The sequence below is a fragment of the Telopea speciosissima genome, chromosome 4 (genome assembly GCF_018873765.1).
Source record: "Telopea speciosissima isolate NSW1024214 ecotype Mountain lineage chromosome 4, Tspe_v1, whole genome shotgun sequence".
Lineage (NCBI taxonomy): Eukaryota > Viridiplantae > Streptophyta > Magnoliopsida > Proteales > Proteaceae > Telopea > Telopea speciosissima.
In genome coordinates, this window is record NC_057919.1 from 14884096 (window position 1) to 14898930 (window position 14835).

The 14835-nt window shown below is 39.8% G+C and overlaps 1 protein-coding gene across 1 annotated transcript; it reads left to right on the forward strand.

The window, feature by feature from the left end:
* The first annotated feature begins 12682 nt into the window (after window positions 1-12682).
* On the forward strand, window positions 12683-14330 carry LOC122660518 (scarecrow-like protein 15). The gene has a single exon (XM_043855854.1). It carries the CDS (start codon window positions 12863-12865, stop codon window positions 14288-14290), a length of 1428 nt encoding a protein of 475 aa, XP_043711789.1. The 5' UTR covers window positions 12683-12862; the 3' UTR covers window positions 14291-14330.
* The last annotated feature ends 505 nt before the right edge of the window (window positions 14331-14835 follow it).

A 14835-nucleotide genomic window follows, 5' to 3' on the forward strand; every position in this document is an offset into this window, starting at 1 on the left:
TATTTGTATACTCTAAGAATATGTTTCAATTTATTTGAGTGTTTCGAGTACCTAGAACTGGACCGTGCCATTACAAAACATGACCAAATCTTAGATTTGGAATAGTTTAACAACCAGGATTGTTCTGAGATTGACTCTTTGGGACCGAAATTGTTTAGAAACCATCCTTTTTTCTTTTTTATCTTTTTTTGGGTAAGGTGTTTAGAAACCATCCTGATTATCTAGAGTTGTTCTGATTGATACCTTTAATTGCATATGTAGATTGGTATAATCAGAGGTATCGCCATATTCAATATTCAAGATTCAAAGAGATATTGTACTGATCTATCTAAAATATGGTATAAAAAAGACAGATTTAGAAGCGAAAATTGTGAACTATCCAAAATAATGATCTTAGGAAAAAAGAACTTTTGTTCGGGAATGTGGCCTACCAACACTCCCATGAGTCTATCTCTCTCCTCCCCATATGAAAAGACATCTCTACCCCTTGTTTTGAGGATGAGAGAGATAGACACATGAGAGTTCTAGTGTAAACCACACTCCCGGACAAAATACTACCTCCCTAAACTTAATTATTGGATACACATTGACCATATGAGTTTGATATGTGGCTAATCAAGATCAACCACATGGCCACGGCCCACAATTAGTTGGGAGATTTTGCGCGTAAAGCCTAATAATATTAGCAATTGGGTAAATTACAGGGAGATGGGTGATCGAATATTTTCAAAAAACAGGGGGAGAGGTGAGTATTATTCGATTTTCAGGGAGTGTCGTGTAATTTACCCTTATTAATTTTTTATCACATTTTTTTAATTTATTAGTCAAAATACATTTTTGTATAATTTACTTATCATTACAAAGAATCTCCATAAATTCCCAAGTGACTTAACAGGTCAATGTTACTCAACCATTAAACTTTTATATTTTTGAAAATAAAAAGGAAAAGAATCCAAAGAACAAAGGAAAAAAATGTGGAAGATCATATTTGAATAGAAGATTAAGATCTTAGGATCTTAGTTATGCTCTAGAAATGGAGTGAAACTAGAGCCAACCACCCAACAGGTGGCAACTTCCACCTTCCAAATCTAATCGGTAATTTTTTTTTGTCCAAAATAAAAAATGTGACCAAATCTATAACAATTTCGATCTAATTTCATTTTTTTGTTTTTCTCATTCTATCCAATTGATCTTTTTGGTTCAACCTCTACTTTAACATATTGTGTGATACATTTACTCTCACTATACCATTCTTGTGTTTCATCCCAATACACTTATTTATTAGATTTCCCACCTCGTACCATGGTTATAAGAATGGGTATCGGGTCCCTATTGATATCAATAAAGGCCGATACTGATTCCTGACCAATCCTAGAACTGATATTGAATAAAAAGAAAAAGAATAGGGGTAAATCTATCCAATCTGAACTATTATGGGCCAACCCACGTAAAATTCTACTGGATATTGATTACTAAATCCATGATTCATACTGCCTTTTAAACAAACAGGGTCGTGGACTCATCATGGTGTAAGGGTTTATTTTTTCTTAATGAAATTTGTGATACAAGGTTATGTTTGGATGCCAAAAAACGAAGAAAAAAAATAATAATACAATTGAATATGAAAAGAGACATAGACACATAAGCAACGATTATGTTAGATTTTTATCTTATTACGTTTTTATTTTCGTTGGCATCCAAACACAACCTTAGATTAGAGAAGCAAAGAGGAAAAAATTGGCCGGCAGGACTCGGGAGGGGGTGGACTTTGGATCCGGATCTTCTACTGTCGAGTTACCCGACAGGATCGTGCTGCCCAGACATGGTGCTGCGTGCAAAAACCACCTTAACCTCACTCGAGGAACACGTTTGGACAGAGGTAAGACGGACATTGTGCGCAGCACGATCTGGCCTGGCAGCTCGGCAGTAGAGGATCCAAATTGGTGGACTTTGGGGCGTGGGGCTTGAGGGTCAAGATAATGTTAGACGTGAAGTGGAGCTGAGGTGGGTCCCAGGAGATAGCGGATGAAGCAATTGAGAGGCTTAGAGCGGGACCCAGTTTGGCAGATTTTGTCGGTTACGACAATCACCGAGATGCATGGATGATGATGATCATCCATCATCATCATCCATGCATGGCAACGAGCGATTTGGGTTCCTTGCATGCTAAGTAGAGAAAGGCGTAGATATTACGCTCACGTCTCACGAGTTCCCCTTCAGATCCAAAAAGCTTTTGACGGCTTGGAGATTATATTATAAGAAAAGGAAGCAAAAAGGAGACAGAGACAAGAGAGTTGAGAGAATTTTTTTTTGGTTTATGTGTTTTTTTGGGTAGAGAACTGTGAGAAGGAAATGTTGCGCGACGGGGATGAGATAATGTGAAGAAGAATATGTTCGATGGCTCCGTCCTCCCGTCCTCCCACCTATCACTTATTAGTTTCTTCTTCAAATCTACGAACCCTAAAAAGATGACAGAGAGTGTTCATACTTTTACTCACCGTTTTTTTTACAATCGACTTTAAAGGCATTTATTTTTTTCCAATAAAAATATAATAATTTAAGATTAATTAATCCTAATCCTATACAAGATTACAATATCAATAGAAATCATTGGAAGAAACTCCTATTGTAATCTTAATTATCAATTAATGAATCTTTCCAAAGGGAAAGGGGGGGGGGGGGAGACATGGATACCTCCAACTCCACACATTCATGCTGCCTTTCTATGAGGGAAAAAAATCTAGAGGGCGGTGCGAAAAAATCCTCTCCAATGCGCCATTGAAGGCAACACACATCAAACGACTGAAGTTGTTCTTGGGGGGTGTCTTGAACAGTTCCAACCGTCTGATGCACACTGGAGAGGATCCGGACTCAAGGGTGATGGGTTTATGTTCATCTTTGGTACTATTGTTTAAGGCATTTGGTATCAAAAAGGCATAAATAAGGGTTAGCATGTAAATATATGGATTTTGTTTTAATTAGCTAGTTTCTAAAATGCTCTTTTCATGATGGGTTTTCTTCTCCCTCACAGAATACAGGAATGATTGATTTTATCACATATTATAATTCTTTATTTTTGACTTGTTTCTAAACTATCTTTTTGAAGCAGATAGTTCACAGTGCTCATTCTATAGTTACTGAAAAACGACACAGTGTTAGGCATGCCTTATATTGACTTACTTGAGTTTATACAAGTGATCTTTAATGCGGTTCACGAGGCACCCCCGTTGTTGCCAGAACCGACGGAAGTTCCCCACGCCGATCCCGAAGCCGAACTACAGCAGCGTGTGGTAATGAAATTCTATTCACACTTTCATTCTAGAGCAAGTTCGTGATCAGTGTGAAAGGCGACCATTCATTCCACTACGTACTGGGGGTAGATGATTCTCAGCCTCAGAGGGGCCCGGAGCGGAGAAGATTCATCCTATCAATTACCAGCCAGTGAAGCGATCTTTCAACATATGATTTGCTGGATGACATAGGTGGAGCATGTGGAGTGAGCCATGCTGGGGAAGGAAGATCCCGGCTCAGAAGAAAGTGGATATGCTGGTTCTATTTCTGAAATAGCTGATTTCTGGTTGACCGCCCCCCCTACGTAGTGATTCTATCAATCATATACGTAGGTAGGACCCTCCATTCTGATTGGGAGATCATGAATAACCAAACAAACCAATTTGCACTGGGCGCACCCTACTTTTTTTATGCCAATGTTGGTGACTGGAGATAACTCTCTTCAATTATTCCTGGGATGGGAGGGAGTAGGTCTTGCTTCATATTTGTTAATTCTTTTATGGTTTACATGACTTCAGGCAGATAAAGCAGCTACAAAAGCTATGGCTGTCAATCGAGTAGGTGATTTTGAATCAGCTCTTGAGATTTCGGGTCGTTTTACTCTCTTTTAAACAGTAGACTTTTCAACCATTTTTGGTCGTGCTAGTGCCCCCAGAAATTCTTGGATTTCTTGCAATATGAGATTGAATGCCATAACTCTTATTTGTATTTTACTTTTTATTGGTGCTGCTGGTAAATCTGCACAGATAGGCTCGCATACTTGGTCACCCGATGCTATGGAGGGTCCCACTCCAGTATCCACTTCGATTCATGCAGTTACCAATAGTTTTTCAGCTTGGTTCTGGCGCGCGCCTGACTCTCTGTTGGGCTCCCTCCGTTGCTTGTTCGCTCAGGGATGCCCAGTGAAGTATAACATTTCACTAGTTGTCGCATGAGTTAGTCCATGTAATAGAACACAAGGCAAGCATCTCATTGGTACAATTTTGACTCATAATGAATAGAGAAAATAACTGAAATTACAAAAAGAAGGTGCCATTTTGTATTTTATATTCATCTCCATTTGATGGCATTTTAATAATTTTACTAAGACTTTGAGTTAGAGTTTAAGTAACGACTTTCCTTGCTTACTTTGGACTAAAATTTGATACATTGAAAGCTCCTCCATCTAGCAATTTTAGGGTATGTTTGGAAAAGCTATACATTGACTTACATTGTGGACCATGCACAGATCCTCTCCAGTCACTTGAAAAACTGGAGAGTGTCTTCTTGTTGATCGAAGAAGTATAGGGCATCCATTTGACACACACGTACGTACACGGCTCTCACGCATTGTGGAGAGGGGAGGGGGGCTTCTGGTTCACAAAAGAAGGCTTTGAGATGAGATTCTAATTGCCATCATCAAATATGGGAAAGATGGCCTTCCTATCTGTTAAACAAAAAGGTTCTCTCGTCGTCTTATTCTTTCTCACTTATCTCCCTTCCTTCTTCATCTGCTGGTGGTTACACACTTACACGAATCATGCGTATCTTTTATATAGAAAACGCCGTCAGGGATCTGAAGGCAGCACCAGCAGTTTCTTCGATCTTCTTGGCTTTTAGATTTTTTCTATTGCTCTTCCATATTCCTTAACAGGTACAAATAAGCATATTATAAGGGATCTTTATCCTCTCGATTATACTGTCCATACTTGACGTCATCAAGTACATCTAACAGAGGAGGCAGGAATGACTATCCTAATCCCTACCCGAGTTGGGGTCCACCCCCCTCTATTAGATGTACTTGATGTCAAGTACGGGCAGTGTACTTGAGAGGAGCAGGGTAAAAAATTCTATCCTTACGTAACTTAACTATGGATTGAATGCTCTACATACTGGGCGCTGTCCGTCCTGCCGGCATCGTGCTTGATCACACAAGCAGTGTGTAATGACTGACCACCCTATCCACTGCCCAAACGCCTAACCCCGGATGGGGTATGACGGTCATTGAGCCCCTACCTGTGTGGACGGACAGCGCACGATAAAGGATCAAATTAAGTACCTTAAATTCCTACACTGGTCCAAAAAAGAATGGACCAATGGAGAGTTATGGATTTTATAACTGCAAACGACGTAGGTCTGGGTAAAATCTAGGGAGATCGAATACTATCACATCATCTCCCCCATTTCATGAATCCCTTCAATCCTGACCTTTTTCGAAATGTAACCCTGCAGCTTGTGATACCCATCACTTGATAATTACTGCTACTACTACTACTACTAGTACTATGACTAGTCTCAAGGTTTTCATGAAAAGGGTAAACCTAATTTCTTGGGGCCGGGGTGGTAAAGAAAGGGACTTCTATGTACTTCATACTTCAGCTATATATATACTTTGCTATTAAAGACATGCATGTGGTTCAATATGATAGTAAGAATCAAACTAAACTCTTTTCTTTCATTCCTGTATTTCCTTTATTTCCTTTATTTCCTTTTTGTTTGTTTGTTTGATTGATTGATTGATTATAAAAATTTGATCCCTTGACCTTGATCATCATCCTGTAACCAGAAATGCCAAACAGATTCTGTTACTCTTTTGACAGATGATTCCAAAAGGCAAATGGGATATCGGAAAGAGAGAGAGAGAGAGAGAGAGAGAGAGAGAGAAGCCAAGTCAACATGAAATAGAGTCAACAAGACCTTAGTAAAATAATTAGAAAAAGCAAAAAAAAATATAATAATACATCAGAAATAGAAGATCTTGTAGAAAACGTTGAATTGGATGATCCAGACCAGTGAGCATGGGATGGGAACATACCACCAAACTCACTTACTGCAAAACCAACCCTCCTTAGCTTCTTCTTCTTCTTCTTCGTTTCTGTATATTTCTTTTATATCTTTTGCTCTATCGGAAATTACAAGAAAAACAAGAAGAAGCTTACATCCATGGGTATTCTGGTCATTCACTCATTGAAATTACGAACACATGCATGCAACGTTCTATTATTTAAGGGTTTGTTTGCAAGCGAGAGAGATCAAAAGAAAAGCTTGAAAAGACGAGAATTGAGAAGAAGCTAGACAAATGATGAACGGTCTTAACCTCATTGTTCAGATCTATCTGCAATGACCCATGTTCCTGTTGTTGCGGTTGCGGTTGTTGTTGGACGGGAGGGGATGTTGATGCGGATGCTCCTTTTGCTCTTCCAGCCTCGGCAGTCCCATCAAAACCACTCATGAACCTGTCAAGCTCCTGCTCCTGCTGCTGGGAAGAACATACGACCAAAATCATTCCCCTGCCTTCTTTGTTTCTATACATTTCTATATTTGTTGCCCTATTAGGAAATTAGGGAAAAAGAGCTATGTCGGGACACTCCCATGAGTCTATCTCTCTCTCTCTTTTTATGTGCAAAGACATCTCTACCCCTTTATTTTAAGGGGGAGAAAAATAGGCACATGGGAGAGTGTGGCCAGAAGAAAAAAGAATCATATATCAACTCATTTTAAAATAAATTCAAAGGCCAAAAGCCATTCACAGTTTTCTCCCTCAAGGCTCAAGCAAGGGGTTCGTTACATAAAAATTCAATTATTATATCCTGACCTGCAAGACTATATCCATGGGTATTCTTGGTCATTCACTTCATTGAAATGACTCAAACATCCACCGTTCTATTATTTCATGGTTTGTTTAACACAGACCGTTCCACTGGTTAAACTTCAGATCAGACTTTGAAGCTTCTTGCTCACTCTATTAACTTTTCTACTGCAGAATCAACTTAAATCTCTAAGAGAAAAAAAAAAAAAAAAAAAAAAAAAGGAAAGACTGAACCCTATAAAGAAGTTCAGACGAGCCTAAGAAACCAAATAAGAACCATTTAAGAGATAGAAAGAAGAAACTACAGATCGAACAATAACGAAAACTTCATCTAACATTAATATTTGCTTGCTTGCTTGCTTACTTACGCTCTCCGATTGAGTCCCGTAAGCATGTTGCAACATTGTCTGCCGTTCAGATTTGCATCTATTAACACAGACCGTTCGATCGAAATTATTATCTTCGTATTTACCAGCATTTATCCGCTTGACAGTGTGCCTGATTTGTCCCTGTGTTTTACTGTCCAGGATCCTCTACAATACCGGCAGAGGGTGGTGCACATCCAATGGCACAGCTGAAGTCAGGTGGTACACATGGCACACATGGCCTCTGTTGTGCCGCCGGATGTGCACCGCCACTCCACCGATACTGCAGAGGATTTTAAGGACATCGTGTGACGAAAATACCTCTCTTTCTATATTGCCGAAAAGTGTGTCCGGGTATCCAATTAAATTACCTTATTGGATTTGTTTTCTTATTTTTATAATTTTATTATAAATTAAGATAATGTGGTTCTTTTTTTAGATTTTTTATTGGTTTATATGTATATATTGTTTTATACACATTCATACATGGAATCACATATCTATTAAAATAAATACAAGATAAAATTAAATGTAAAAAATGTAAAAAAAATCAAAGACGGGAGTAGAAGAAAGAGTAATTGTTGAATTCTAAATTCTCGATCTTGACCCTCGTCAACAAAACGGATTTTACCAACCTCAAGTGATAGAGTTTTGATGTTTGGGACAAGTCAGTTTTAGATTTTAGCGAGTTAGTTCGAAGACAGTTGTAGATTTTGATCCCAAATTAGTACCCTTAACGCCCACAAGGTCAAAAAAGAGAGAAAAAAAATGTTAGAAAACTCATTAGTTCAGTTGGTGAGCTGAGGTGCGCTTCATGCCCATGCTCACCAAGAGGTCTTGAGTTCGAGTCTCTTGGCTGGTACCTTATCTCCTCCCCGATTCGATCCCCCCCTTCTATCAACTATATATGTAAAAGCTCCCAATTAACCAAAAAAAAAAATGTTAGAAAAACAGAGCGTTAGTATATTACAATATGATCACAAGTTCCAAGAAATTGAAGTCTTGTTCCTTTATGTTGGAGGAATTCTGGGCTGCTGGGCCTCCCCCCCTCCCAAAGAGATCAAAGGTCTGACCAATCCAAACCATCCTCGGAAAGCTATTTGGTCTCCCCCTCTCCCTCAAGGATCTTTTAAAATTAATTGCGACATCTCCTTTACCTCTGTGGATCAACCGGCTGGCATTGGTATTGGCATTGTCATCAGAGACTACTGGCAAGGTAGATGCACCTTAGCTCTCTCCATCTCTGTTCAAACAATTTCCAGCACCCAAGGAGAAGCCATAGCGGTTCGTGATGGTCTTGTTCATGCTGTGATCGTATTCTGGTGGAATTTGACTACCTTGAGCTCATCAACCACCTGAACAACCTAGTCTCTCTGCCTCTTTCACTCAACTCTGTGGCTAATGCCTTGGCTAGGGAGGCTGTGTCAATAGCGTGCTTGACATCTTGGTCTATATCTACTCCATCATATCATACATATTAATTTGGTATAAGGTAAAAAGGGCGTTCCGCCACTGCAGGGTCTGGGGAGAATCATAATGTACGTAGCTTTACCCTTGCTTTAGCAGAGAGGCTGTTTCCAGACTCGAACCCGTGACTTCTTGATCATAATGGAGCAACTTTTACCGTCGCACCAAGGCCCACCCTCCAAAATAGTTGTTTAGTAAATATTAAAAAAATGATTAAAAAGGTTTTTATTATTTACTTTGTTGAGCGGAGGTCAAAATTGAATGGTACTATGTTTCGATGTTATTATTATTAAATACAAAAATATGTTATTTAGTACATGAAATATAGAGTGAAAGAATTCATATTTCATAGAATTTTATTTATTAATTACTCATAGTCATTTTAATTAGAGATTGTACTAAATTTTTTAAATTATAAATGTGTTGAGATTTGATAGAATAAATTAAGAATTTACAAGACAATATTATGTTTATATTTATATGTTTTTCTATTACAAAACTAATGTTTTAATTGACATCTCTATACGTATATTTAGAACTTGTAATCTTCTATAGGTTGCTCCTTGTCTTATTGGAAAAAATTCTTTAAGTCAATAATTTGAAAGTGAATTATCTTAATAATATTATCAAAACTTATTATAATCTTGCATATTTTTTAAGTACATATGTGAAATGACAAGTCTACTCTTATTAAAAAACTGTATTATTATAAGGACAAAAAAGTAAGTTTAGATCGAAATTGAAGATTTTTATCCTTTTAGTATAATACACATTGTTAATAAGAGTAAATTCTGACATTTCACATATATACCCGAACAAATGTGTAAGACAATCACAACTTTTGATAATATAAGGAAAAATCAGTTCCAAATTATTTTGAAAACCCTTTGGTCTTAGAACCTAAAAAAGGAGGCAATTAAAAAAAGTTTACAAGTTTTAAATACAGATGTCACATAGCATACAGTCGACATGGCACAGTTAGCTTTGGGAACCACCTTGTATGGATAATTTTAACTATTGGCCACATGGAAATTTTAAAATATGTCACATGTCAAAAAAAAAATTCCAATCAGATGAAATTGTACATGAACAGCAACACAACCACTCCATTGCAAGCTATTTGAAACTGAAAATGCATCAATTGCGAAGCCTTCAGCTTTACAGTTTACACTGCACCAGTAGTCTTTTAACATGTGGTAGCTGCAAAAAACCAACACATTAGAGTTTCTTGTCTAGCTGGATTTTAAGAATCAGCTGATCTACTGTTATAATTCCTCCATTACCCATACAGAAGGAGTATCTATCTCCAAGACAAGAAACCCATGGAATAATTTTTCATACTTCTCCAGTAGCTTTGTAAAATCCTAATGTAGGTCCTGTAGGGCACTCTCTCAGTTCCGAATAGCCACATTCCGATCGATGAGAAGTGCTGCTATCATAAAATTGCATACAATGATGAAGCAAACGGCTCGAGGAAAGAAGCGGTGGATGAGGTTTGAAGTGGCCATGGTTTGGTCATGAAGATGAAGCCATAAGCATGCAATTTTATTCACGCAAACATAATCAATGATTGCAAAAGTTGAAAAAAAATGATGAATTTCAAACTTGCGGAGAACACGTATAATGATGGACAAAGAACACACACAAAAGCGGACAGCAAAAGTATAGGTAAGGGTTATAGAATGTTAGATTGCCAAGGGAAGAAGGGAGACCTGGAATTGGAAGAGAGGAGAGAGAAGGTTTGGCCCAATTCCATTTCATGGATCCAGAAGATGTGCTCTTCTCCTTCCATGTGTGTTTCACGTTGATTTTAATAGACTTTTATTACCAAAAAAAACAATTGGCACAATCAGAAGTTCAATACTTTTTTTTGGTAGAAAAAAAAAAAATAGTGCAAGGATGTACAAGTAATTTACTCTTTAATTATGAATTATTTTAATTAATTTTAGGGAAAAAGAAGTCTGTCCGGGATTGTGGCCTACGCCAGCACTCCCATGAGTCTATCTCTCTCCTCCCCATATGAAAAGACAGCTTTGTCCCCTTGTTTTAAGGAGGAGAGAGATAGACATGTGAGAGTGCTGGCATAGGCTACACTCCCGGACAGAGAAATGCTTCCCTTAATTTTATATGACTATGTATATTAACCTTTATTTTATAACGCATGCATAGAGATAAGTTCTTGTTTTCTGTTTTTTGACTTAATGAGATTTTCTTATTAACACCCTTTAAGGTGTAAAGCATAATTTTTTCCCCTATTGTCTTCTTAGTATAATCGACTTTTTCTTTCTATTAAGGGCAAAATCTTTTCAGTTTACGTATATATTGGAAAAATAGACAAAACAATGACATAACGTACTTTTCTGAATTAAAACTAGCTAAGATCAGACTTCACCAATAACACATATGTCATTTCATATGAGAGAGAGAACCTGTTTAGATAATTTAAGGGTAAAGATTACGTAATGGAGAGAGCCTGTTTAGATACACTTGTCTGGAATGTCCATCTTTAAACTTGCATTGAAAGCACCCTCGGTCTAGCAATTATAGGCTATGTTTTTTTTTTTTTTTGATAAAAAGCATGCATAAACATAGTGGACCATGCACAGATCCTCTCCAGTCACTTGAAAAACTGGAGAGTGTACTGTTGATCGAAGAAGTATAGGGCATCCATTTGACATACACGTACGTACACGGCCCTCACGCGTTGTGGAGAGGGGTGGGGGGCTTCTGGTTCACAAAAGAAGGCTTTGAGATGAGATTCTAATTGCCATCATCAATGAAAAGATGGCCCTATCTCTTAGACCATGCACCCACTCTCAAAAGGGAGTGTTGAAGTCGTGGAGCTTATTTGGCCAGCTTGTTAAAAAGCCTTGTCTGCCTTAACAAGGAAGATTCAACCTTAAAAAAGTATCCTCACTAATTATAACTATATACGTAAGGCAGCCCTTAATAAGTAGGGTCTTCACATTTGCAACATATCCTTTTGGTATAAGGATATCTTACATCTTTGCTATGTTCAGTGGTCACCTCTCACCCTTTTCTTTACCATCTTCATGTTAGTATACCACGATTCACACGACTCTTACACTCACAACCACACGCACGTACACAGAGAGAGAGAGAAGCCAAAGAATACTGCGCGCTACCAATTAAGGTTGGGAGTTTGGGCCTTTGGAGCCCTGCCACTACCCCCTGTTTGGCAACTAGAAAGGTTCAGGTGGCCTGCCTGCCTGTGGTCCAGCACGCGTAAGGCAGGACCCGAGGACCACCATTCCCTAACTAGTACTTCCTCCTTCTATTAACTCATGTACACTGAAACTTGAACTGAACTAAACCAAGTCTGTGAACCCTGTGAACTCCTTTTCTATTTTCCCATACTACCCTGGATCCTTTTCAGTTTCCCCAGATAAATATTGCCACTTTGTCACACTCTTCATGAGGATGAAGGGGTATTAGTGTAATATACTTTTTCCCTCACAATCTCTTTCTCTCTTTCTTTCTTTCTTTCTTTCTTTCTTTCCCTCTTTAAACAGTCACAGATGCTCAGAGATGATCAGGTGAAGTAGGCAAAAAAGAGTGAAAAGCCCTCTTGACTTAATGTCAACCGAATCAAATCTTATGTCTCTCATATCTCATCATCATCATCATCATCATCATCGCCAACATACATACATAAACCCATCTTTACATACATGCCCATGACCATTCCACCACCATTCATGCCTCCATTAAAAAGCCAGCAATGATAACGTTGAAAAGCCCACTTCTTCAGTCTCCGCTTCCAATTCCTTTCAAGAGAGTGTGAGAAGAAGTAGAGCACTTGCGGGCGTGCAGCTCTTCAGCTTATTCGCGCTTTCCTTTTCTCTTCCTTTCACCACTTCTGTCTCAACTCTCAACCACCACCACTGATGTCTCTGTACTCAACAGTCCAAAACCAACGAACAAGGGCAGATAGCCATGACATATCCCTTCACCACCATGATTGACCACCACCGGGAGCTCCTCCACCCAAAACCGTTGCTTTCGTGCAACACCACCACCACTACCCGTCATACCTCCTTCAATACCACCGCTTCCTGCTACGAACCCACTTTCTGTTCTCGACATCCGTCCCAGTCCAAGTCCTGTTGCCAGTGCATCTGATTCAGTTCCGGCGGTTCCCGGTGCCTTTATGGACGACCATCCTCTCCACTGGGACGACCCTCTACTACTGCATCATATTCCCTCGTTCCCATCGGACGACTGGGATTCCATGATGCCGGATTTCGACCGAAGAGATGATTCTGATGCTGTCCCCACGTCCAAAACTCTCCCCCACTTCGGCACCTTCGACCCCCAAAACCCGAATCCCCTGCACCTCCTTCCGGTAGATTCTTGTTTCCCTGCTTCGTCCCTTGTTTTTAATGCCTCTGTGTTCTCTCCCAATCAAAATTTGAATCATGATTCAAATCCTTCGAAGCTATCCCAGGATTCCTATCAAAGCAACTTAGACTTCGATTGTGTGCAGTTGGATCAGCTCATTAGAGCTGCGGAGTTCGTCGATTCAGGGCAGTTGCAGCTCGCGCAGGTGATATTGGAGCGGCTCAATCAACGTCTGCAATCTCCAGACGGAAAGCCACTCCAGAGAGCTGCCTTTTATTTCAAAGAAGCCCTTCAGTTGCTTCTCACTGGCTCCAATCGAACGGCCTATTCCCCTACTTCAGCGACATTTCAAAAGATTAAAGCGTACAAGGCCTTCTGCGAGATATCTCCGATCACTCCGTTCGCTAATTTCACAACTAATCAAGCGCTTCTTGAGACCTTGAACGGAGCAAGGTTCATACATGCCGTAGATTTCGAGATTGGGCTTGGATTACAATGGGCGTCGTTCATGCAAGAGCTCGCGAACAGGTCGAAAGACTATGACCTTCCTCTGTCTGCTCTCAGAGTTACCGCCGTTATACCGGAAGAATCTTTGATTGAGGCGCAATTGATCAAGGATAACCTGTGTCAGTTTGCGGACGAACTCGGAATCCATTTCCAGATTGCGTTCGTGAGTGTTCGTAGTTTCGAAGCTTCAATGTTCAATGCGATCAGGTTTATCGAAGGTGAGACGATCGCTATCAATCTTTCGCAGGGGATCCTCGGGCATCTTGCCTTGACGGATTCGATAACGCGATTCTTCTGTCTTCTCCGGCAGATCGCACCGCAGATCGTACTATTCGTTGACACAGAGGGGTGGAGAGAGGTAGGGCCCAGTTCGTTTCGCCGGAACTTCATCAAGGGGCTTGAATTGTACACTTCACTGCTGGAATCGTTCGAAGCATCTAACACCCGTGGACTCGATTTCGTGCGGTTAATCGAGAGGTATCTTCTGCGGCCCAAGATTTTTGTGGCGGTTGCTGCGGCAAGGAATCGGTTGAGTTCGTCGTCATGGTGGGAAGTGTTGGTCGGCGCTGGAATGTTGCCGGTGGCGTTCAGTGAAATCACGGAGTCTCAGGCTCAATGTCTGGTGCAGAGGGAACAAGTGCGGGGTTTCTACGTGGCAAAGCGTCAGACGTCGATGCTGCTATGCTGGCAAGATAAAGAACTGGTTGCCACGTCGGCATGGAGGTGTTAGCTGACTCATCGTTCTCAGCTCACTGTTAGCTGACTCATCGTTCTCAGCTCACTGTGCCACGTTTTTTTGAAGGTTGGTTTCTTGGTGGGAACTAGAAAAGTTCGAACAAGAAAAAGGGGAAAATATAGAAAATGTTCGAGACTTGGGAGGTTCCACACTTCCACCTCAAACCTCTGTTTTTGCAGTTTCATTTTTGTTTGGTAGTTTCGCTCTGTTTTGGTTTTTTTAGGGTTTAATGGGGCTGACGTGGCGTATGTGACATCTTAATTGTACAAAATATATTTTGTAGTACTTTGTCCATGAAATGGAAATATTATTATTATAATTCTGCTTTGTACACTTGGAATTATTTTTACTATTAGTATACATGCAAGGGATATTACATTTATGAATTTTTCTCCTCTCATAGGGAGGGGGAAAATGAGAGGAAAATGAGAGGAGAATGCAAGAGATACTTTGTCCATGAATTTTTCTCAGTTTCCTTGCCCGGTCAGGTATGTAGGTTCCTCTCATAGGGAGGGCGAAAATGATGACCTCACCCCACC